Raw genomic sequence first — 23,307 nt, forward strand, 5'->3', positions numbered from 1 at the left:
ACCAGAAAGTTACTTCATTCCCTCTATGCCACCACTTGGTTTCTATCACCTAATGTGTAAGGACGTGGAAAGAACTCAGCAATGGTGCTGGGCACACAGGCAGTAAGTGCAGTGGTTACCACTGGACAGAGAAGCTGCGAATGTGCAGGCGTAGACTTGCAGCCTGACCATGTGGTCATAGGCGGGGTCTGCCGTGGAGCCAGACCTCAGTGGAGACAGGAAGGGGCAGAGATGGAGGCTTAGACCGCGTCACCTGGAGTTGGCTGGGAAGCCGGACTTCATCGGTTTGCCCCTCCTGTGAGTCCCAGCCAGCATCTTGGCAGATGGGAATCCTGGAGACAGCTCAGTGCCTGCGTCAGTCTCCTGCCTCATAAGGAGTAAGGGGAGGGGAGGCGGGGGCTCCTTCCCGGACAGACAGGCTCCGCATCCTCAGCTGTGTGCTTTGCTCATAGGTTTTCCTGAAGTACATTCTTGACTATCCCCTCGGTGAGAAATTGAGGCCCAACTTGGAATTCATGCTGGCTCAGCTGAAGTAAGCACAGCCTTGACTCCATGGAAGCAGAGGGTGGTTTCCTCTTGGCGGGACAGCCTGGGCAGGCTGGCGGTCTCTGGGTGCTGCTCTGTTGCTCTGGCCTCCCTGGCGCCTCCGGGAGATGTTTTCCACTCAGTCTGCTCGGTCTACTTAGGAAATTGGGACTCAACAGCAGTCCGTCTAAGCCTGCATGGCCACTGATGGGCGCATGCAGTCGCTGACATACGGGGATGGAGGAGGTCCCAGATGTTTAAGAAACCAGCTGACAAACTGATACATCGTAATTTAAAATAAAATAATGACAATATACTGAGTCTACCTAACATTCTTGCCCTAGTTATGAACATGAGACGGGAAGAGAATCCACTTTGGAAATGATCGCCTATCTGTTTGAGACCTTCCCTCAGGTAGGGTTTGCCCATGGGCCTGGGAGCCTGCCTGTGTGTGGTCACACGCCCAGAGCACTTCCACTCTCAGCGGTGCCTGCTCTCCACAGGGCCTCCTCCATGAGCACTGCGGGATGTTCTTCATCCCTCTTTGCCTGATGATGGTCAACGATGACTCCGCCATGTGCAAAAGGATGGCCTCCATGGCCGTCAAGTCCTTACTCGGCAAGGTCAGCCAGGAGAAGAGAGACTGGCTGTTCGCTCTGGTCACCTCCTGGCTTGAAGCGAAAAAGGTTAGTGCTGCTCTTGGTCGAGGCTCACTGACACACCTTTAGCTTTGGTGCATAGTTTATATCAGAATGCACGCTAGATCCACTGCTGGAATGCCCTGTCCCCGATAGCCTTAGTGGTGTGCGACTACACAACCAGTGTGCCCTTAAACTGGCACAAAGTCCAGAAGCTGTAGAAAGTATCCCTCTGCGTGTTACAGTGTTAACGGAACACTCCCGCCTGTGAGTGCCTGACACTTCTGCTTCTATTCTATTCTTCAGTTTCTGGGGGGAAGTTTTCATTATTCTCCCCCACTTAATACTGTCGCTATCACCATGGCCCATTTTCTACTCAGGTTGTCTAGGATTTCATTTCTTCTCTCCTTTTGAAAATTATAGTTTCATCCATTCTTGGTTCTATTGATCCTGCACCCACCCACTCTGGCCCATCTTCCTTGAACCTTCACACCCCAGCCCCCGTCTGCCTTGAACGCCCCCTAGCCCCCATCTGCCTTGAACCTTCGCACCCTCCCACCCCCATCTGACTTGAACACCCCCTAGCCCCCATCTGCCTTGAACCTTCGCACCCCCCACCCCCATCTGACTTGAACCTTCGCACCCCCGCCCCCATCTGCCTTGAACCTTCACACCCCCGCCCCCATCTGCCTTGAACGCCCCCTAGCCCCCATCTGCCTTGAACCTTCGCACCCCCCACCCCCATCTGCCTTGAACGCCCCCTAGCCCCCATCTGCCTTGAACCTTTGCACTCCCAGCCCCCATCTATCTGCCTTGAATGCCCCCTAGCCCCGTTTTGCTTGCACATGATCTGTTTTATATCCTCCCTATCCCTCTCCTTTAAACTCTTTCTCCTCTCCCATTGGCCCTTTTCTAGTCCCCCGTCATCCACTCCCAGCTAAGGCATACATAAGGCTAGGAGCCGCATAGGAGGGCTAGCATGTGGCACTTATCTGGGTTGTCTGGTGTTGACAGTACCCGCCTTCCTGTAATCCTGCATACTGCTCTGATCTTTTTCATAGCGATTAAACAGGCAACTAGCTGCCCTGGCCTGTGGTTTATTTGTGGAAAGTGAAGGAGTTGATTTTGAGAGAAGGCTTAGAACTCTTCTTCCTGTGATTGAAAAGGAAATTGATCCTGAAAATTTTAAAGATGTAAGTAATTTCCTTGATTCTAAAGCTTGGGAGATGTTTATCAAAGCACTCAGGTTGAGTCGGTATAGCTAGTACTATATTTAAACATGCAATTTTGGTTAGTAAAAGGAGAGAAGAAGGTTTATGGGACATATGGGGAGGGGGGATCCGGGAAAGGGGAAATCATTTGGAATGTAAACAAAGAATATAGGAAAAAAAACACAAATAAATGTGATATTTGCATTAAATTCCTTTGATTCTCAGACTATAAAGTAAAAGAACACATTAAAAAAAAAAAGCAAGAATTCAGTCTAGTTGGTAAAGGGAATATTTCTGCAAGTTTTTACCCAGCATGCCCCCCAGCACCACAGAAACAAGCAAGGAACAGCCTGTTGTCATGATGCACACCTTTAATCCCAGACACTTGAGAGCCTGAAGCATACTTAGGAGCTGACCCATCTTGCTGTACACAGTGAGGTGCTCTCTAAAAAGTCAGTGGGGGTGAAGGCAAGTTATCTTCCATCTTGATCTCTGGAGATCAGAGACCCTCGGCTAGGACATCGCATTCCGTTGTTGGTTATCAGAGCTGTGGCTAGTGCCTTGCTGTGCTTGGGAAGCCTACTAGAAACAGACGTGCTAGAGAGTCGCACCTTGGGTGCTTCCGGGTCATTATGTTAACTGGCATGCATTCTCCGTGTTTAGATCATAGAGGAGACGGAAGAAAAGGCTGCAGATCGCCTGCTGTTTGGTTTTCTCACACTGATAAGTAAACTCATCAAGGAATGTAATATTATTCACTTTACCAAGCCCTCCGAGACTTTGAGTAAAATCTGGAGTAAGTATTTTGTTTAATCTAACAACATAGTAGTTGTGATAAAAGTGTTGAAAGTAGGGCTGGCGAGGTGGCTCAGTGATTAAGAGCGCTGGCTGCTCTTCCAGAGGTCCTGAGTTCATTTCCCAGTAACCACATGGTGGCTCACAATCATCTGTAATGGGATCCGATGCCCTCTTCTGGCGTGTCTGAAGACAGCTACAGTGTACTCATAGACATAAATCTTTTTTTTTTTTAAAGCATTGAAAGTACTTGAAATTTGAATAAGAAAAGTAAGTCCATAAGGAAAAAAAACCATAAAGGATCCCATCAGATTATTACACTGAAATGTTTCTTTGGGGAGGGGGAAGGGTATTTCTTTATCGCTAATACACTTTATTTATGAAACAAAGGATATTAATTTTTGAAAAGGTAAAAGTGTGATGGTTTCCTTCACACACTCTACATGCATGCATGCGCGCTCACGCACACACACACACACACACACACCAGCTCTTCCTTCCTCGTTCCCTTTCCTGCCTGTCTCTCCCAGCCTTGCTAAGATGTGACCTACAGTTAGACCTCTCTTAGGGGGCCCTTGTTAACAAAAAGGAGTAGAAGGAGGGAGGGGGTAAGAACCGGTGGGGCTGACATTAAGTAACAGACAGTTTTAAGTCATTCCTTATCTTCATTGTTTGCGGCACGGTTTCGACCTACACACACAGTGTATTCCGTCCAGTCCCTTTATGAAGTGGGTGTTTTCCCCATCTTAGCCCCCTAGAGATGTTCGTGCCCTGACGTACTCAGCCAGCAAGTCAGGACAGTACAGCTCAGTGGATGCCCGTTTCACTTGAGGACATCAAATTACTGTATACTCTATAGAACTCTCTAAATGCAGTGTAAGCCTGAACTTTAACGTGTACGTTCAGATTGTCCCGATATGGATATCCACATAGAATGCCACGGTTAAGTGACAGTCACATTAGACTTTAGCTTTACCTGCCAAGGGCAGTGATGGAGAGGCCTTGTATCCATCCTATTGCTGAGGCACTATGAGTTCTGGGTGAGGTCGGGCAGGCCCAACTCTGACTGCATGACACCAGCCTCCGGGGAGCGTTTCTTCCTCTACAATAAAGCTGACGCTCTCCTTCACCGTGATGGTGGCTAAAGGAGGTGGCCACAGCTCACACTTAGTAGAAAGCACTCAGAAGGGTCCTTTTCTGTCACCGGTCTCTCTTAGACCTAAGCTAGTATCTGTACTCAAGTTTCCGTTACTGACCTATACACGTGGCCTGAGAACCACGCCTGATCTCCCTGGCTTCTGACCCTGGCTCCTTGTGGCCCGGCTCCTAGGGGACGGCGGGCTTCCGTGTGTCTGTGTATGTATTTCACGCGTCATTAAGCAGACAGTTGGCGTCCGGCGTTGTCTGCTCTCTACCTCTGCTCCCCGGCCCCCGTGGCCTGGACAGCACAGACCTTTCCTCGTTAGCTCCTCCGTCCCAGCCCGTGAGAGAGGCTGCGCGGTGCCTCCATTCGGGTTCTACTGCAGGGGGTCAGGGAAGTGGGTGCCTGAGGGTGCGTCTCGCTCTTTCAGGTCACGTGCACTCTCACCTCAGACACCCGCACAGCTGGGTGTGGCTCACAGCAGCCCAGATTTTCGGACTGCTCTTTGCCTCTTGCCAACCAGAAGAGCTCATTCAAAAATGGAAAGGCAGAAAGACCAAAAAGAAGACCTCAGACCCCATAGCAGTCCGGTTCCTAACAAGTGACCTTGGCCAGAAGGTACCATTTTTTTTCTTTTATGTTTTTAAAGACAGACTTGATGTAGCCCTGGCTAGCCTAAAACCATGCTGACCCGAGAGTTCCTGTGACCTGCCTCTGCCGTCCAAGTCCTGGAGTCACACCGCTCCACCCCTAGCTTAGGTTTGGTTGTTGTTGCTTGCGTGTTTGTTAAGGTACAGTGTCTCTAAAGCCATTTCTTTGCCTTCTAAGCTGAGTGAGATGTCTGCTCTGGTGTAGCACAACCTTGGGACTAACCCGCGGGAGGGAGACGCCCCAGCTCATGCCTTGCTGCACATAGAATTAATAGTAGTTTTGTTTTGGGGTTTTTGTTGGGGCTGGGCGTTGGTTTGGTTTTGAGACAGGATCTTCCTAAAAATACAGGAGTTGTGAAACTTACTGTGTAGCCCAGGCTGCCCTTGAATTCACAGGGCTCCCCTGGCTCAGGCTCCTGGTGTGCTCAGATTTCAGAGGTGTGCCACCATACCCAACTGTTACACATGACTGGTTGGTTTGGTTGGTGGGTTTTTAATTTTTGTTTTTGTTTTTTAATAACCCAGCAAATGTGCTATCTGCTAATGTCTGTTTCCTTTCACAGATGAAGAGTCTCTCTCTGGCTTCTTACCATCAGCTGCATTCCAAATTCTTGGATGAGTCTCTAGGAGAGCAGGTAAGAGTGTATGGAGTCTGCTCAGGAGAGCAGAGCCACAGACTGAGCATAGGCTTGCATTTGCTGCTTGCTTTCTTTCATTTTTAGCCACTTTAGTGTCTGGCATAGTTGATAAAATGTGAACACCCACTCCAGTATGTGTGCACCTAAACATGCACGTCGAGTTGACTCTGGGATCCGTATTGGAATAACTCCTGGTTTCACCACCATTCCCAATTCTGCTTAGTGACTAAAGCTTTTAAAGGGGTTCATTGATGGACTAGGTGTTAAAATACAACCTGATAATTTCCTTTCCACCCCCAGAAGTTAAAGAGAATGAATGCTGTTCACGGTCTGACCTAAAAATTGGCTGTCCTTAAAAAGATACATCTTTAAAAATTGTTTATGTACTTCCATAAGAGAAAATGTAATTATAGCCAGTATAATAGCTCATCCCTGTAATCCCAGCCCTTGAGAAGCTGCGGTGGAAGGCTTGCCAGCAGGTGGAGGCCAGCCTGGAATACAGGTATCAACTCTTACCTTTAAATAGTAAATGGTAGCATGGTCTGTCATATGGCAGGGTCAGGAAGGACTGGATTGCAGAATTAAATACCTGGCATTGGATTCTAAAGACTGCTGAATCCTGATCGACCACCAGTAACACCGTACAGTACTGCAACTTCCGATAACTCTGAGCTTCATTTTGGTTTTGATTTCCTCCTGGTAATACTACCTCAGAGAGATCTTTGACAGTTGAATCAGAGCATGGATAGAAAGCAATTAATCAGTTAATATTACTTCTACATAATTGGATTCAAAGAATTTAGTGCAAGGTAAAATGGTTATTCCATAGGGAACTATCTTACTTATTCTGTGATTTTTGAGAACAGAACTAAGCCAGGTGGAAACAGTTACATGGGGGTGAATTTGGCCGAGTTCTATGGAAGACCTTGAGAATTTGAAGCACACGGCTGTCAGTGCACGGCGCTGTGTCCAGTGTCTCTGTCTCCTGCACCTTAGGTTAGGCCCCAACAAGCCGCATTTGTGTTTCTAACCTCCCCCCTCTGCACTTTTAAGGTTATTAAGAACTTACTGTTCATAGCAAAAGTCTTATATTTACTGGAACTTGAATCTGGGAACACACAAGGAGAGGTAAACGACTCAGAAGAGCAGGACACTTTAGGAGATGCTCTGGCCAGAGAGGCAGCAGAAGAGAAGGCTGGTGCACATGGGAAGACAGAGTCCAACAGAGAACAGACGGAAGAGCGCAGCAAGCCGGCCACACTGATGTGGCTGATCCAGAAGCTGTCCCGGATGGCTAAGCTGGAAGCCGCCTACTCGCCCAGAAACCCCTTAAAGGTACGGCAGCAGGATGCCTGGAAGCCTTAGCATTCCTTTGGTACTGTCTAAGAAGGGGTCTCCGCTTGCTTCTTAGCTCTGGCTGGCCTGGAGCCCTGCTCAGCTCAGCTCTGCTCACCTGGAATTCACGGGGCTCTGCCCGCCTCTGCCTCCCAAATGCCAGCATCAGAGGCGTGGGCCACCACGCCTGGCTCCTGTTTTCACACAGGGGTTTTGATTGATTGGTTGGCTTTTAGTTTTTGGAGAGAGGCTTTCTCTGTGAGGTTCTGGCAGTCCTGCACTCACTCTCTAGACCCACCTGCCTCTGCCTCTGCCCCTGCCTCCTCTGCCTCCTCTGCCTCTGCCCCTGCCTCCTCTGCCTCTGCCCCTGCCTCCTCTGCCTCCTCTGCCTCTGCCTCTGCCTCCTCTGCCGCCTCTGCCTCTGCCTCCTGCGCGCTGGGATTTCTGACTTGTCTGCCTCTGCCTCTGCCTCTGCCTCTGCCTCTGCCTCTGCTTCTGCCTCCTGCGCGCTGGGATTTCTGACTTGTTTGCCTGAACTTGCTGTATTCTCTAGGCTGGTCTGAAACTCACACTTGTGGGATTCCTGCTTCAGCCTCCCCAGTGCTGTATCAGTGACAGTGCCTGATATTTGGTAGTTTTTGGTTGGGGACATTTGTTGGGGGCTTGGGAGTTTTTTGTTGAATATTTTAATGGTATTCGTGAGACTTTCAAATCCTTGGAATTTTATATTGTAAACCTAATACTGCAGCAATATCTGAACTCCGCTTTTCAAATGAACATTGCTTACACGACTGAATGCTGAACAGAAACATTTCAAGTGAAAACACTGTCTTCTTTCAGAGAACCTGCGTCTTTAAGTTCCTCGGTGCTGTAGCCGTGGATCTTGGAGTAGACCGGGTAAAGCCCTATCTCCCGGTGATCATCGCTCCCCTGTTTCGAGAACTCAACAGCACCTATTCGGAGCAAGGTAACCCTGCCGTCTCTGTCCTGAGGTCTGCACTCTGGGACCCTTACTAATCTCCTGGAGGCTGGGCCTTTCTGCCTTTTCCTGCTAGAGTTTAAGAAAGAAAATTGTTAATTGACAAACCTATTTTCCATTGTATTCAACAAACTTGTTGTATCCTTCCATCCTGTCAGAAGTGAATGGTGTTGAGTTTGACTTCTGAAGCAGATGGATCTTGACAAATTCAAGGCTAGCCAAGACAACACAGTGAAACAGTCTCAACAACTGTTTCACTTGTACAAAATGATAAGTGTACTGTCGGGCAGGTTTGGGGTATCCTAAACCTCCCAGTGAGCTGGACAGGGGTTGTGTGCCTGCAACCCCAGCACTCTGGAGGCTCAGGCATGAGATCTGGGAGTTTGGGTCTGCTCGGGCTTCATGGGGAGAGTATCTTAAAAAAGAAAAAAAAAAAAACAACTTTTAAACAGTTTAAAAATAAGACAAAGGAAGCAGACTTGATGTTAGATCCCAGGTTTTCATATTTTGCTTATTCACAAATATCTCATAATGTAATTTTTTAAAGTGGGCCTAAATAACTAAGCGATAGAAAGAAAATAGAAATTAATGTGTGATTTCATTGAGATCTTAGCAATTGGTCCTAAGGTTCTTCTACCACTGCTGTAGTAAGCCGCACATTTAGAGGACTGATTTAACTGTTCAACCCAGTCCATCTTTTACTCTGTACTTTGTGTTCGTGTTGAAGTGATATTCTTTAGTGCCCAGAGTATTCAGAACAGTCCATCTGTGTGTTAGGGACTTGGTATACATCCTAATTCCCATGGTATTTGAGAATAGATAAATTCCATGGCTGATTGGCATTTTATAAAGAGAGGGAGACAGAGGGGGTAGGAGAAAATAGTTTCTCAGTCTGTCCTCACAAACTCGATACTGTGGGCCCAGCTAGACTCTGGCCTGTGCATCAGAGGCCAGAAAAACGTCTTAGGTCAACAGCTGCAGAACAGAGCAGGCTCACAGAGCTAACCCAAAACACTGCCAAGGTCCTAGGTTGCGTGACCGTCTTCACAGCCAGGTTCCTGGTGTCTTGTTGCATCTGGCTAAGGTGCACACCCTCCCAACTCAGGCACTCGAAAGCCAGCTTCAGATGTGTGTTGGACATTAACAGTCATGACAGCACAGGACTTTAGATGTTACCTTGATGTGGGATTGTCTCTAATCTTTTCTTCTGTGATTAGATCCTGTACTGAAGAATTTATCCCAGGAAATCATAGAATTACTCAAAAAGCTGGTTGGACTCGAGAGCTTCTCATTGGCCTTCGCCTCTGTCCAGAAGCAGGCTAGCGAGAAGAGGGCTCTCCGGAAGAAGAGGAAGGCCCTGGAGGTGAGTTTGTGGTCCGAAATGTGGCTCATCCTTTGGTTTACCAGGTGCTTTCAACTAGGGGTGTGCTGTGCACACGTGGGGGAGGGGGAGGGCTTCGGAGGAGGATTGTCATTAATGATACATGTTCTCATGTGATTTGGACTCTTTTCACATGTACTTTAAAAGTAATGAAAGAGCCAGGCAGTGGTGGCGCACGCCTGTAATCCCAGCACTCTGGGAGGCAGAGGCAGGCGGATTTCTGAGTTCGAGGCCAGCCTGGTCTACAGAGTGAGTTCCAGGACAGCCAGGGCTACACAGAGGAACCCTGTCTCGAAAAAAACCAAATCAAAAAAAACAAAACAAAAAAAAGTAATGAAAGATTTCTGGTTTCTCTTCAAGTTTGTAACCAATCCTGATATTGCTGTCAAGAAGAAGTTGAAGAAACATAAAAATAAAAGTGAAGCAAAGAAGAGAAAGATAGAGTTCCTGCGCCCTGGCTATAAGGCCAAGAGGCAGAAGTCCCACAGCCTCAGAGACTTAGCAACGGTAGAGTGAGGTCTCCCTGTGTGCATTAACTTGGCTGTCTCCACTAGGGTAAAAACCTGAACATCCTGTTTCACGGTGCTGGGCTCAATGTCTTGAATTTTGCTCCTTATGCTAAACTTCGGGAGGTGGGTGTGGTAGCTTAACACCCGTAACCTCTGGACTTGGAAGGTTTGGGCAAGAGATTGCCCCAAATTCCAGAGCAGCTGGACTGAGACTGGGTCTCAACCAAAAGAAATTAAGTTAAAACTTTGGCATAGATTTGTAATGTATATTTTATATAACCATACTTGTATTTTTTTTTAATTAAAATGTTTATATGCTACTCTTGTCTAAAAAAGGCTATCGTACTACATGACATGATTTAAAGCCTAGCTTTTCACAAAAAACCTGGTGTGGTGTTGCAGACCTTTAATCTGGTGCCAGAGGCAAGTGATCTTTTGAAAACATAGATCCTGCCTCATAGATCCTTGGGAGGCAGAGGCAGGCGGATTTCTGAGTTCGAGGCCAGCCTGGTCTACAGAATGAGTTCCAGGACAGCCAGGGCTACACAGAGAAACCCTGTCTTGAAAAAAAACAAAAACAAAGAAACAAGTAAACAAAGTATGATGACATGTAAACTTAGCAGAAGGCATTTACAAGTCTGTGCAAGTACACAGATACAGCCGTGCTGGTGGGTCTAGTATCATAAAATGCTGTTTTCCCAAGTTTATCCATTGGTTGAGTACATATGGAAGCAAAACCCCAAAACAGTTCATAAGCCAATTCTAAACATTAAATGGAAGATAAGAAAGTGAACCAACAAAGCAAGGTGCTTTTAGAAGAAGACGCAGTAAAGGCTTGTCCTGTATGTGTTAAAGACAAAAGTGCTGCCAGTAGTGGAACATGAGAATTTCCACTGTGCCACAGGCTTTCCTTCCAGAAGGCTCAGTGGTTAACATTAGTGTGTGTGTGTGTGTGTGTGTGTGTGTGTGTGTGTGTGTGTGTGTTTGTGTGTGTTTGTGTGTGTGTGTGTGTGGTTTAAAGGACCATATATATGGTTCTGTAGAACATATGTGGGTAAAGAGAATATTTCAGTGTCTAAAGATAGTCTTGAGAAGGAAAAAGATTCATTCAGCTCCACTGTGTAGTGGCAGAGGCCTTAAGTGGCACTAGCAATAATTGTAAAATTTAGTGTTCTGTTTCAGATTTCGCTTATATGCAAAAACCTCATAATTAAAAAGGAGCAAACAACTAACAAGGAACAAAAATTAGTGTCTGGTTTCCCTGAAGCTTTGCAGTGGGTTCCGAGTTGAGCCTGCCTGAGTCTGCAGTGACTTCCACACTTAGAGGACAGTCATTTGCTCTCTGCACTCAGCACTGAAGCAGTGTTCTTCCGTGCCCAGTATGTTTGGGAAACAGAAAACTCATCCTGTGTGTTAGGCACTTGGCATATACCTTAGATCTGATATGATTCAGAACTGTTCCTGTTTTACGAATGAGACAGACTCAGTGAATAAACTAAGGAGATGTGGATGTGGATAGTAGAACCAAGATTCAAAACACACATTACCAAGCTTAACAGATATGCGAGCAGGCACACACATATATTCAGATTTACTTTGTAAACATCAACATTTAAACTCAGGATTTATTCTAGCCTATATGATAAACCATCAGAATGATGATCAGATTGAGATGGCGGGGGGCTGTGTGCATGACAGGCCCTGGACCTTGAGAATAAGCCTACTAGCTCTATAAATTCCTCTTCTACCGTTCCCCAGCTCTGTGCCATTGGCCAGATGGAAGCTAAGGTATAAATTGCAGTGCCACTTGCCTACCTGACACATATCCTATACCGACTTTAAAAATATTTTTGCATGGTATATATTACTGTGTAAGAGGTCCACTCATCTATGTGTGTAGACGTGAAGGTCATAGGTGCTGAGTTACTTTTTTGAGCACGCTCCACCTTACTTTAAGAGGCAGGATTCTCACTGGGCCTTGCCATTTCAGCGGACTGGCTCCAGCTCCAGCCCCAGCACTGGGCGGGAAGATCTGTCTACCTTTTTACATATGTGCTGGTTGTAAGACACTGATCCTCATCCTTCTATATCAAACAATCCACTGAGCCACTCCTCACTATATTCCAATGAAATGGAATGTCCAAATATATAGACACTGGTATTCATATAAAAACAAAAGCCTTTGCCCATTGAAAAGGTATTCATTTTGTTTTGATCAGTTGTACTGAGAATAACTGCCTGGAGGAAGAGGGTTCCTAAAAAAGATTTCAAAGAAATTAAACTATAGAGGCAAGAACAAAGGTTATGAATCCCAAGCTGGCTATGATAGTTACACAGCCACAACCTCAGCACTACAGGAACCAAACATGAGGATCACTGGGATTTTGAGGCCAGCATGGAGCTTAAAAATCCCAGTTTACCACACATGGCAAGGAAGGCTAGAGACCAAGTTTCTACCAATGCCATTTTTTTTTTCAAAGATTTATTTTATATATGTGAGTTGCTGTCTTCAGATCCCTTTACAGATGGTTGTGAGCCACCATGTGGTTTCTGGGATTTGAACTCAGGGCCTTTGGAAGAGCAGTCAGTGCTCTTATAACCGCTGGCCCATCTCTCCCGCCCCAATGCCTTAATTTTTAAATGCCAGTTGCCCAACTTACTGAAAGAACTCGACTTTGAACCATGCTGCACACTGTAGGTAAGTTTGTGGTGGATTGTTGGGTTCAAAAAATTCCTTGGAAAAATAATCTTAACCCCTACATGTATGCCTAATCTTTAAAACTAGGAATATTTAATTTTTGTTACAGAACCAGTAAGATGTTTATTTTTAGCCAATTTCATACCAAGGTAAATGAATGGAAGACACTAACAACATCTTGTTACTGTTTATTAAAACTGCTTTTTATTTGATGTGAAGTTTTTATATTGTGTTATGAACTCATCAAACAGCCATTTGGGATCATTCTGACTGTATCCCTTACCATTTTAATAACATAGACAAGAGTTTATATAAACATTTCTTTGAATATCCATAACTACTTGAGCATAATTTGGTTGGTTGGTTGGTGTTTTTGTTCTTGTTGCTTTGAGACATAGCCTCAAGCAGCCCAGGCTGGCCTCAGACTCATCACAAAGTTGAACTCTTTGTCTTCCTGCCTGTCTCCTGAGTACTAGGATTACAGGTGTGTCACCACACCTAAGTGCCAGTGTTCCCAGTGCTGGCATTTCCAGATACAGTATGATTTAGGACACAAGTTTCTCACCCACAGCCTGACTCTGAACCCTACCCTACCCACGGTAGAGCACCTGGCAAAGCATCCTAGCAGAACCCCACCTTCCTGTACAAAGTTCAGGTCAGCATACATAAAATTCTTTTGACAAGTATTATAAAATAATGTAAGTCCGTAAAGTGAGCCAACAAAATAAACTAGTAAGTTAAGCAAATGAAGATTATACACTTTTCTAATCTACTTTGCTAAGACTAATCTTTGGAAAGCCTTAATTCATTTTAAGGGGGAAAGAGTCTGAGCTAAATATTAGTGTTCATACAAACAAGATGCAACCACTAATTTAAAAATAGGAGGCTTCCCCCTAAGAGTATACATTCTTTAATAGAACTGTATTTGAATAAGAATTCCATACAAATAGAATATATACCTTAACACAAGAAAACAAGGAAAAAATATTTTACATTACACAAACCCTTTGGGTGATTCATTTAAGCTAACCCTCTCACCAAATACTTGTTTGTTATATTTATTACACATATTGAAGTCAGGTCTGTGTATGCCAGAATCACACAGTTCCAACAGTCACAGGAAGTACACATGACTGGTTCCAATGAGTATGTGATGTAACTTTTGGGTCACAGGCGCTGATGTGAATGGACTCACTGTCTGCTTTTCAGTGTTTCCACTAACCTGGGGAAAGAAAGTGCAATACTTCAACAAAACTAACTTCTAAGTATAAAGCATGAACAGTAATGATATAAATTTTACAATGGAGGGAGATTAAAAAGACTAACACAGATTATAAGAGTTTCTACCAAGAATCTATTGATTTTTATTTATTCTGCTTTTTCTGAGACAAAATCTCAAGTAGCCCAGGCTAACTTTGAACTCACCAAGTACCCAAAGGAGGCCTTGAGTTCCTGATCCTCTTACCTCTGCCTCCAAAATGTTGAGGTTATAAGCAGGCATGGTCAAACTGAGCGCCAGGTATCATACTCCCCTATTACTACTGGGTTGCACATATGTACAGTTCAGAAGTAAAAACTGAACTCTATTCTCAACAAGCTGGAGTCAATCCATCTGCTGAACAATTACAAACTAAGATGGCAAGTATTGTAGCTGTCTGTGACGAGGGCACAGAACTCCATTTTCGAGGTAAGGTAAGGATCACAGATGATACTTGAGAATCCTTTTTTAGATGGAGGGGATTGCAGCAGTTTCACTACATAGCCTTAGCTGGCCTTGGTCGTTCTAAGTGTAGACCTGGCTAGCCTCAAACTCAGGAACTGTCAGGCATAGTCTTCCCGAGTACTGGAACAGAGTGCTACCATGCCGGTCAAGAGCCTTGACAGGAAGCACCCTTCGCTTCACTTCTGGGAGACTCGGAACTAGACAGAAGATAGATGAGAGAGCCAACTTCCTAGTAACTAACTGTAGTCATGTAGGTGTCCTGGAAGACAGTGGGAGAAAGGCTGGAAGAGCTCCTATCTAATGTCATCCTCAAGAACATCAACCCTGCCTGCTGGGCAGTGGTGGCGCACGCCTGTGATCCCAGCAGAGGCAGGAGAATTTCTGAGTTCAAGGCCAGCCTGGTCTACAGAGTGAGTTCCAGGGAAGCCAGGGCTAGAAACCCTGTCTCAAAAAACAAATCAAAAAAAAAAGGAACATCAACCCTGCATCACAGGCTAGACTTACGCACACTGGTAATCTCTACACTAAGGCTGAAGCAGGATCTATCCTGGGCTACATCCCAAACTCTTGCCCATAGGAAGCTTCCCTCACACACACAGCTGCCTTCCAACAGGGTACTTGCCATTCCATGGCCTCATCAAGGCCAGTGCCTTTGGTTGCTGATGTTTTAAAGATCTGCCACTTCCGGTCCTTCAGGGCAGGTAAGCCAAGAGCATTTGCCATTTCTGAGGGCGTCATAGCCTGCTCCATGTCCTGCTTATTTGCAAACACCACTAAAATAGCTTTTCTCAGCTCTTCTTCCTAAATAAAATAGAAAACAATTTCATTTCTTTTAGTTAATTTGCACCCTTCAGTTTGGGGAAAAAAATTACCAATAAAGAAGCTGTGTTGAAGAATATGTGTGTTTGTGTGTCCGTACTCCTGTAAACAACTCTTAGGAAATTCATTGGGTCATAAAAGAAAAAAAACATCAAGCAGGGTGGGGAGGGAGGGAGAGAGGGGAGGGAGGGTGGGGAGGGAGGAAAGGAAGGGAAGGAGGAAGGGAGGACTTTCTCATTACCCAGTACAAGCAAAGATCTATGAGACAGAGGGAAGAGGCGCTGTGACTGGAGCAAGCTCAGTGGGTCAGTGAGAAGTAAAAACCCAGTAACAGGGCAGAGCTGAGCCAGCAGCCCAGAAATGCGCATGCCTTAGCACACAATGGTTCCAAAAGATTCAAAAGCAAGCTCGGGGCTCAGGAGCACTGGCTCCTCTTCCAGAGTATGTCTGGTTCTCAGCCCTGTAACAGGCGGCCCCCAACTGCCTACAAGTCCAGCCCAAGGGTATCTGACACCCTCTTCTGGCCTCTGAAGGCACCAACATACACATGCAGACACAAGCATACAAGACATAAAAATAACTTTTAAAAGTCACATTATTGGGGCAGCAAGATAGCTCCTCGGGTAAAAGTTGCCCCCTAGCCTGGCAACCCGAGATACATCTTTGGAACAACATAAAGTTAGAAGAGAGCCAACTCTACACAGCCGTGCTCTGAGCTCCACATGCAAATGTGTACACATTCAAACACACGCACACCATACACACGCTAGTCATTTTTTAACTTGACTTAGCTTAAATTAAGAGCTCTGAATTTTCTGAGACTCATGAAATGATTACAAGAAGCTAGAGGGCTAGATTGTTATTCAATCTATCTTTCCAATAAGAAGTAACATGCACTTTTTAAAAAGAACAGAAGGGGGGCTGGAGAGATGGCTCATCGGTTAAAAGCTGCTCTTCCAGGGGTCCTGAGTTCAAATCCCAGCAACCACATGGTGGCTCACAACCATCTGTAATAGGATCTGATGCCCTCTTCTGGGGTGTCTGAAGACAGTGACAGTTGTACTTATGTGTAATAAATAAATAAATCTTAAAAAAAAAAAAAGCAGAAGGGATGGAGGATGGACACACACACAGAATAGGCTAAAGGTATGGCTCTGGCTAAGTGAACTTGCTACTTATGCAGAAGGCATGGATCCCACATTCGATTCCCAAACTCACATGGTAAAATACAGCCATGTATAATTAACACCTTCTTCCAGCCTCTTCAGGCAACAGGTAAGTACTGAACCATTCATGTAGCCAGACACACACACACACAAATAAATAAAAACCCTTTAAGGGAGAGTTAGCCGAGTGATTAAGAGCACTTGCTACTCCTGCAGAGGACCCAGGTTCAATGCCTAGCCCACACAATTGTTCGTTTACACCTCCACTCCCAGCAGATCTGATGCTTTCTTCTGACCTCCCCAGATACCATGCATGTACACAGTACACACACATAATACAGACAAAACAATCACACTTATAAAGAAATAAGTCTCTGTGTCTCTGTGTGTATCTTAAAGTGTTTACTTTTATATGAGGATGTTATATGCACCACGTGTGTCGATGGACCCACCGGAACTGAGTAGCAGACCACTCAGCTGTCACTGCACACTGCCAGCTAAACACAGGCTCTGGGAACTGAACCCAGTGCTCTGAGAGAGCGACCAGTGCTCTGAACCACCCAACCATCTCTCCAGCCCCCAAGAAACGTATCTTTTAAATAAAAAAAAGGGGGGGGAAAGGAAAAGAATGGAAGAAAATATTGTTGAATGCCTTTAATTATTCTTGCACATGATAATATACACAAGGAAAGGTAAGCAAATCTAAGTGACCCTCTAGTCCCTCCACACCTAACTGTCTGCTTACCTCCAACATGGCCACTAACTCCGACTTAGAAATGCCGATTCGGTCTCGGTCACAACTGTCAACGACATAGATGACTGCATCGGTGTTTGAATAATAACATCTCCAGTATGGCCTAAAAATAATTCAAAAACATGTTATCCTTTGCAAAACCACTTGACATGTCAACTTCCATGCTGGACTTGGACAGTGATAGGAGACGGGGTTTTCACGGCAGCCCTGTGTGATTAACGGTTCCTGATAGAATTACATCTGGCATCACACTCAATATGACTGGGTTGACAGAAGAGTGATAGATATTAAATTATACAAATGAAACTACAGCTTCAAGCTTAGAACTTCAGGATAAGAAGATACAAATATCATTTACAAAAAACACTAAATACACTGGTAGAAAGTTATCCACAGACCTGATCATTGTAATTTACCAGTCTTTAACCAGGAATCCTTTCTTTGTTTTTTTTTTTGTTTGTTTTTTTTTTTCTGTTTCCTGAGACAAAGTTTCTCTGTATAGCTCTGGTTGTCCTGGAATTCACTCTGTTATCAACCAGGTCAACCTCAAACTCACAGATCCTCCTGCTTCTGCCTCTCAAGGGATGAAATTTAAGGCATGTCCCAATACTGCCTGAAATTTCTTTTTTAAATATTCATTTATTATTTGTAAGTACACTGTAGCTGTCTTCAGACACTCCAGAAGAGGGCATCAGATCTCATTATGGATGGTTGTGAGCCACCGTGTGGTTACTGGGATTTGAACTCAGGACCTTCAGAAGAGAAGTCAGTGCTCTTAACTACTGAGCCATCTCTCCAGTCCCCGCCTGGAAATTTTAATGTGACTTTTTATGTCCTTAATCACTGGTGACAACCAGGAGTAGAATTGTATACAATTAGAAATAATCTCAAACCAGGTGATGGTGAAGCACCCATAATCCCAGCACTTGGAAGGCAGAGGCAAGCTGATCTCTGTAAACTTCAAGGCCAGCCTGGTCTACAGAGCAAGTTCCAGGATAACCAGGGCTACACAAGTCTCAAAAAAAAAAAAATCATAATAATCATCTCAAAGGCATCTTACCAAATAAAATGAGTCACTGAACAGCAGTCTATTTAGTGACTGTATTACTAATCAATCTCATACTCTCCCTCCCTCCCCACTTTTCCCTCTCTCTCCTCTCTCCTCTCTCTCCTCTCTCCCTCCCTCCCTCTCTCTCTCTCTCTCTCTCTCTCTCTCCCTCTTTCTCTCCCTCCCTCCCTCCCTCCCTCCCCCCCCCCCCTCTCTCTCTCTCTTGTCTTCTATGAAAGTCTGACCCTGTCTGGCCTGGAACTAGATATGTAGACCAGACAGGCCTCTAACTCCAGTTCTTCCTGCCTCTGTCTTCCAGAGCCGGGATTAAAGCTGTGCACCAACATTTTTAACAGCAACCTTATTTCTGCTCTGCGCTGCCCCCCTCCCCCAGCCACTGACACCTGCCAAGTCCTAGATTTCTGGGCTCCTTCATTTCTCTCCACCTGCATGGACTTGGATGGATGCCAAACAATCGCTCAGAGGGGAAAGATGACAAAACCCAAGCGAGGGGCCAGTTTTTGAACCTTCTGGGTTCTCATGAGAGAATTTTCATTTAAGTGATTATCTGAAAAATTGAGTTCCTTAGTCTAAGGAAGATATGTAGTTTCAAATTCTACCACATTTTAAACAACAGGACTCCTGTCTAATTGCCAATAGGAGATATATTTTGGCTTAGTGTTACCAGCACTAAAAAGAGTAGGTAAATGCTAAATACCACCAAATGATCTGGTGTTTATACCATACCTGATACTTGTCTGTCCTCCTAAGTCCCAAACTTGGAATTTGAGATTTTTGTATGTCACCGTCTCTACATTAAATCCAATAGCTGAAAGAGAAATCAAATCAATACATATGTAGACCAATATATGCTACCTTTACAAAGTGTCCAACTTCACTGAGTTTTAGCAACTGCTTGTAATTTTTAATCACATTATGGGCTGGATTAATATAACACTTAATATTCTCATTCATTCTCTCTCTCTCTCTCTCTCTCTCTCTCTCTCTCTCTCTCTCTCTCTCACACACACACACACACACACACACTGGCTGGCAATATTATCATTCATTCTCTGTCTGTCTTTCATGTTCTCTCTGTCTCTGTCTGTCTCTCTCTGTGTTTCTGTCTCTGTCTCTGTCTCTGTCTCTCTCTCTGTGTGTGTGTGTGTGTGTGTGTGTGTGTGTGTGTGTGTGTGTGTCTATCTCTGTTTCTCTCTCACTGGCTGCCTATCAAGCCCCAGACATCTGCTCTGCCAGTCTGCCTCCCCACTGCTGGGATCATAAATGTGCACCACATCCATGCAGTAGGGAGGTAGTTGCTACCTTCTAAGCAATTTCCCCAGTTCCAGAAGTCTATTAAACTACCCTGGGTACTGGTATAAGTGTTCAGAAAGTCTTATTTGAAAAGTACAGTTATAGATTCAAAAGCTGAAGCTCTGACAGTGAATAATTAAAATTAATATAGAAAACTAGGCTTTAATTTCAATAAAGCCATGTTCTGTGCAGGCTGCAGCCTTACAGACCCTCTACAGACATCTCAAGAGCTTGCTTATAGGTCAAGGCCATAGCTGAATAGTCAATATCTCATCCCTTTTCTCTGCCATCCTTAGTTTGTACCTCAACATCATGCAGCTGAAACCAGAAACTATTTTCAAAGGAAATCTAAATGAGGGAGAAAGTAATGCTAAAAACACTTAGGTGGACACTGACAAAGTTTGCTCTTACTTCCTAAGCTTGGAAAAAGAAAAGACAAGAAAAGAAAAAGTCAGGCCAGGCCTTTAATCCCTGGACCTGGGAGGCTGAGGCAGCCCAGCCTGGTCTACACAGTGAGTTCCAGGGCATCCAGGGCTACAGAGAGAAACCCTGTCTCAGAAAGCAGACAAACAAATAGTCAGCATGAAAACTGACTTACAATTACTACTGAGTTTTATTTCCTATCTTTAATGATGTGTTGGTAAATGATGTGTTTTGCAGGTAAGTATGCATATTACATCTGAAAAATAAAATGTAATTTTATTTTTAATAAAATAAAATATGCCATGGCAAATGTAGCAAACTAAAAAGCAAATTCCTGTCTTCCTCAGAACTAGACATGGGCAGGTCTATATCCATTACCATCAAGAAAACTGTTTATGTGCAAAGGACAGGCATGGAAACAGCCCACACTGCAGTCCACAGGTTGTGTAGCACTGTGCACTGCAGAGGCCACAAAACACTATCCACGTGGAGAGGAGAGATTCTCAAGAAGTAAGAATCAAAGGAAATGAAATGGGCAGAAATAACAGATGCTATAAAATCCAAACATTCCTCCTTAAAAGCAAAAGAGAAAATCTCTGGAAATTTTAATAGTGACATAATGGGATGATCCAACAGAGGAATTCAAAGCACACAATTTAAAATCTTGAGCAAATTCTATATATTCTTTAACTTAATTAAAATGTATTAATCATATCTCTATAAATTTAGCTCAAAAAATGGAACTGTGTAAACACCAAGAGTATCCACCCCCAAGTATTAAAATAAGAAGGACTATCTGCAAATAACTTTCTAAAACAGCAAGAATAACAAGGCCATGAGCAAAGTTAAATTAAAGTTCAGGTGTTTCTTCTCCTTGGTGTTCAGCTGCCGGGTCATTTCAACACTCTGATTCTACAATTCCCAGGTTTAAAAGTGAGCTACAGAATTACATAGAAGAAACTACACTGTATTCAAGTAATAAATGTGCAGAAAAGGGTGCTTTGTGTGCAACAATACCGATTTAACGTCTACATACATCATTATACAGGTTACCAAAGTACTTTGTGTGCCTCATTTACTCCTCAAAGCCAGGAGATAGATAGTAGCTACACTAAGCAGCAAAGATTTAGTGACTTAAGCTAACTATTGTTCTAAACAGAGAAGCCTGTTTGTGTAGATAGGGAACCTTAAATTGCACCGAAATGCTTCTTAGTTGTTTTTTTTTTTTTTTTAAGTATGGTCAATATCATTTCCATACTAGAAGTCTGCAAACCCCCATCATATGACTCATTTATTCATAAAGCTGTATTAGATAGAAACATGAAAAATTTTACCAAACCAATACTTACTGGGAATAGTAGTAACAACTTCTCCAACCTGTAATCTGTACAAAATTGTCGTTTTTCCAGCACCATCTAATCCCAAAATTAAAATCCTCATTTCCCTGGTTCCAAAGAGACTGGAAAAAATACTTGAGAAAAAGCCACCTACAAGATAATAATAATAAAAAAAAATGTATTTGATGTCATCTTGAAAATTAGGTCCCCAACACATTTAGCCTTGCCTTTTGAAAAGCTATATGCCTAATTGTCCTGAATGCACAGGTAGATACTCTTGCTTCCAATGAAAGGTGTTATTCCCAGGTCCGGAAAAATGTCAGGAAGGCAGAACACATCATCAGACATGTAGACACTGCCCTCAGGAATCCAGTTCATCTTCTAATCAACAGAATAAGGACACGGTAACTTAGTGCTGTCTCCTTCTTACCCTTAAGTACCAAAGCGCCAGGCAGAGGAGAAGCAGCACAATGGAGTGCTGAGTGACTGGGCCACTGAGTGCTGAGTGACAGAGTACCAGTATAAGTCTTTAGGGCACTCTCCACTAACCTCAGCAAACTATTTTTGTTGTTGTTTTGTTTATTATTATTTGGGGCAGTATTTTTTGATAGGATCTTTTAACTTTGTAGCCCTGGAGGCCCTGGAAATCAGCATGTAGACCAGGCTGGCCTCAAACTCATATAGAGATCCGCCTGCCTGTTTCCTGAGTGCATTAGAAACTCATTTGAGACAGAAAGATGACATTCACTACTTTATGAAATATTTCCGGGAACCTTTTTGTACCCATGGCACCCTGAGATGTAAAAGTATTTGTGGCACAAATACTTTGCCTTCAAAAGTCACTAAGGGAAAAAAAAAAAGTCACAATATAAATGGAGAAAACGGAAAAGTGGGGGGTATGAAGGGGAATATGGTCAGCATGCAATACACATGGATACTACACACACACACACACACACACACACACAATTTTAATGCTAGTTATTCCAGGAGGTTAAAGCAATAGCAGTGAGTCTGAGGCCACCTTTGGCTACAGAGTGAGTTGTATTCGAGGCTAGACAACTTAGATCCTATCTCGAAGTTTTAAAAGGGCTGGAGCTATACAGCTCAGCAGAAGGGCGTCGCCTAGCATACTCAAGGCTGACTTCCAAGTGCGCTTGCTTGTAGACACACAAACGCGCACGCACACGGAAAGGAAAGGCAAGAGGAAGAAAGAAGAGATGTCACACTTTGCTACTAGGAGGAAAATGGCACAATTAAAGCTGCCTACTCTAGAAAAACAAACACAGAACAAGCCATATACAGAGAGAATGGGTGTGACTTGACAAAGTCCTTTCGCCGGTTTTCACGTCCAGAGACGGAAAAACAACGCCCCAAGGGTTACAGAGAACCGAACGAAACTATAAGGCTCCGGATCCATACACTTTTGAGAAAACTGTGTTAAGTATTGACAGAAACCGCAGGATTTGCAACTCCTAGAAGCCCCAGCTGTACTGGATGGAGCATCCCCGTAGGGTGCGCTCGGAAGTCTACCGCAATTCCCTCACCTGGAAAAGTGCGAATCTGGGAATCGACATTAAAATCTCACTCACTGTCCTGCCGGACTCGCCCACTTTACAATCCACCGAACTCCACCATCTCCACGATCAGCTAGCTACAGCGGGCGAGCGGACAGGAGCAGCGCAAGGAGCAACAAACACTACCTGTCCTCGGGTTTCTAAAAGTGACGCAGTCCCAACACCCACACTGCAGCCATCAAGCTTCCACGCAGGGTCAGACACCTCGGAGAACCTGCAGCTGCATGGCTGCCAGGCACCCGTCGCCCCGTTCCTCCTGTCCAACCAAGGTGGAGGATGCAGGATGAGGGGAAAAGGCCGGGCTGGGACCAGTCCGGACCCCGCGGGTGCAAGGGACAGAGCCGGGAGGTGGCGTCTCCCTGCAGGTGAAGAGCCTCCCGCGGCCCGGCCGGTCCCCCTCAGTCGCCAGACGCCCTTCCCACGCTCCTCACCCATGATGAACCGCCGCCGCGCCCTCGCCGATCCTCAGAGACAGGCCGGGACTCGGCAGCGACTCCTAGTTGAGCCTGGGCGCCGCCACCTCCGCTGCTCCGGGACTCCGGCTCCGAAGCCGACTCCTCCAAGCCAGGTCAGCCAGCAACTTCCACGTCGTCCACCCAGCGGGGGCGGGAGCCGGGACGAGAGGCCACTGCGACTGCGCGCCCGC

General features: G+C 44.9%; 2 protein-coding genes across 2 annotated transcripts in view; one reads left to right on the plus strand and one right to left on the minus strand.

Moving 5' to 3' along the window:
- Nucleotides 1–10,122, plus strand: part of Utp20 (UTP20 small subunit processome component) — an 81,853-nt gene extending 71,731 nt beyond the window's left edge. The window contains exons 52-62 of the mRNA XM_052166047.1: nucleotides 453–532; nucleotides 870–939; nucleotides 1,029–1,211; nucleotides 2,225–2,356; nucleotides 3,038–3,170; nucleotides 4,741–4,928; nucleotides 5,524–5,595; nucleotides 6,652–6,933; nucleotides 7,774–7,900; nucleotides 9,130–9,275; nucleotides 9,654–10,122. Of these exons, the coding sequence (XP_052022007.1) occupies nucleotides 453–532; nucleotides 870–939; nucleotides 1,029–1,211; nucleotides 2,225–2,356; nucleotides 3,038–3,170; nucleotides 4,741–4,928; nucleotides 5,524–5,595; nucleotides 6,652–6,933; nucleotides 7,774–7,900; nucleotides 9,130–9,275; nucleotides 9,654–9,809 (1,569 nt within the window). The 3' untranslated portion in view covers nucleotides 9,810–10,122. The remainder of the gene's footprint in view (nucleotides 1–452; nucleotides 533–869; nucleotides 940–1,028; nucleotides 1,212–2,224; nucleotides 2,357–3,037; nucleotides 3,171–4,740; nucleotides 4,929–5,523; nucleotides 5,596–6,651; nucleotides 6,934–7,773; nucleotides 7,901–9,129; nucleotides 9,276–9,653) is intronic.
- A 2,553-nt stretch (nucleotides 10,123–12,675) lies between these two features.
- Nucleotides 12,676–23,264, minus strand: Arl1 (ADP ribosylation factor like GTPase 1). Its single transcript, XM_052166049.1, has 6 exons — nucleotides 23,093–23,264; nucleotides 21,097–21,234; nucleotides 18,758–18,839; nucleotides 16,954–17,065; nucleotides 14,846–15,024; nucleotides 12,676–13,722 (listed from the first exon to the last, which is right to left on the minus strand). Exons 1-6 carry the CDS (start codon nucleotides 23,094–23,096, stop codon nucleotides 13,692–13,694), a joined length of 546 nt encoding a protein of 181 aa, XP_052022009.1. The 5' UTR covers nucleotides 23,097–23,264; the 3' UTR covers nucleotides 12,676–13,691.
- Between the last annotated feature and the right edge of the window lie 43 nt (nucleotides 23,265–23,307).

The sequence above is a fragment of the Apodemus sylvaticus genome, chromosome 20 (assembly GCF_947179515.1).
Source record: "Apodemus sylvaticus chromosome 20, mApoSyl1.1, whole genome shotgun sequence".
In the NCBI taxonomy this organism is placed as follows: domain Eukaryota; kingdom Metazoa; phylum Chordata; class Mammalia; order Rodentia; family Muridae; genus Apodemus; species Apodemus sylvaticus.

What these genes read in the sequence shown, in the direction of transcription:
- Arl1 (XM_052166049.1), bottom strand. An exon ending in AGTTGTTACTACTATTCCCA is followed by an intron (nt 18,840 to 21,096) that starts GTAAGTATTGGT and finishes TTTCTCTTTCAG; the next exon opens with CTATTGGATTTAATGTAGAG. An exon ending in GGAGGACAGACAAGTATCAG is followed by an intron (nt 17,066 to 18,757) that starts GTATGGTATAAA and finishes AATTATTTTTAG; the next exon opens with GCCATACTGGAGATGTTATT.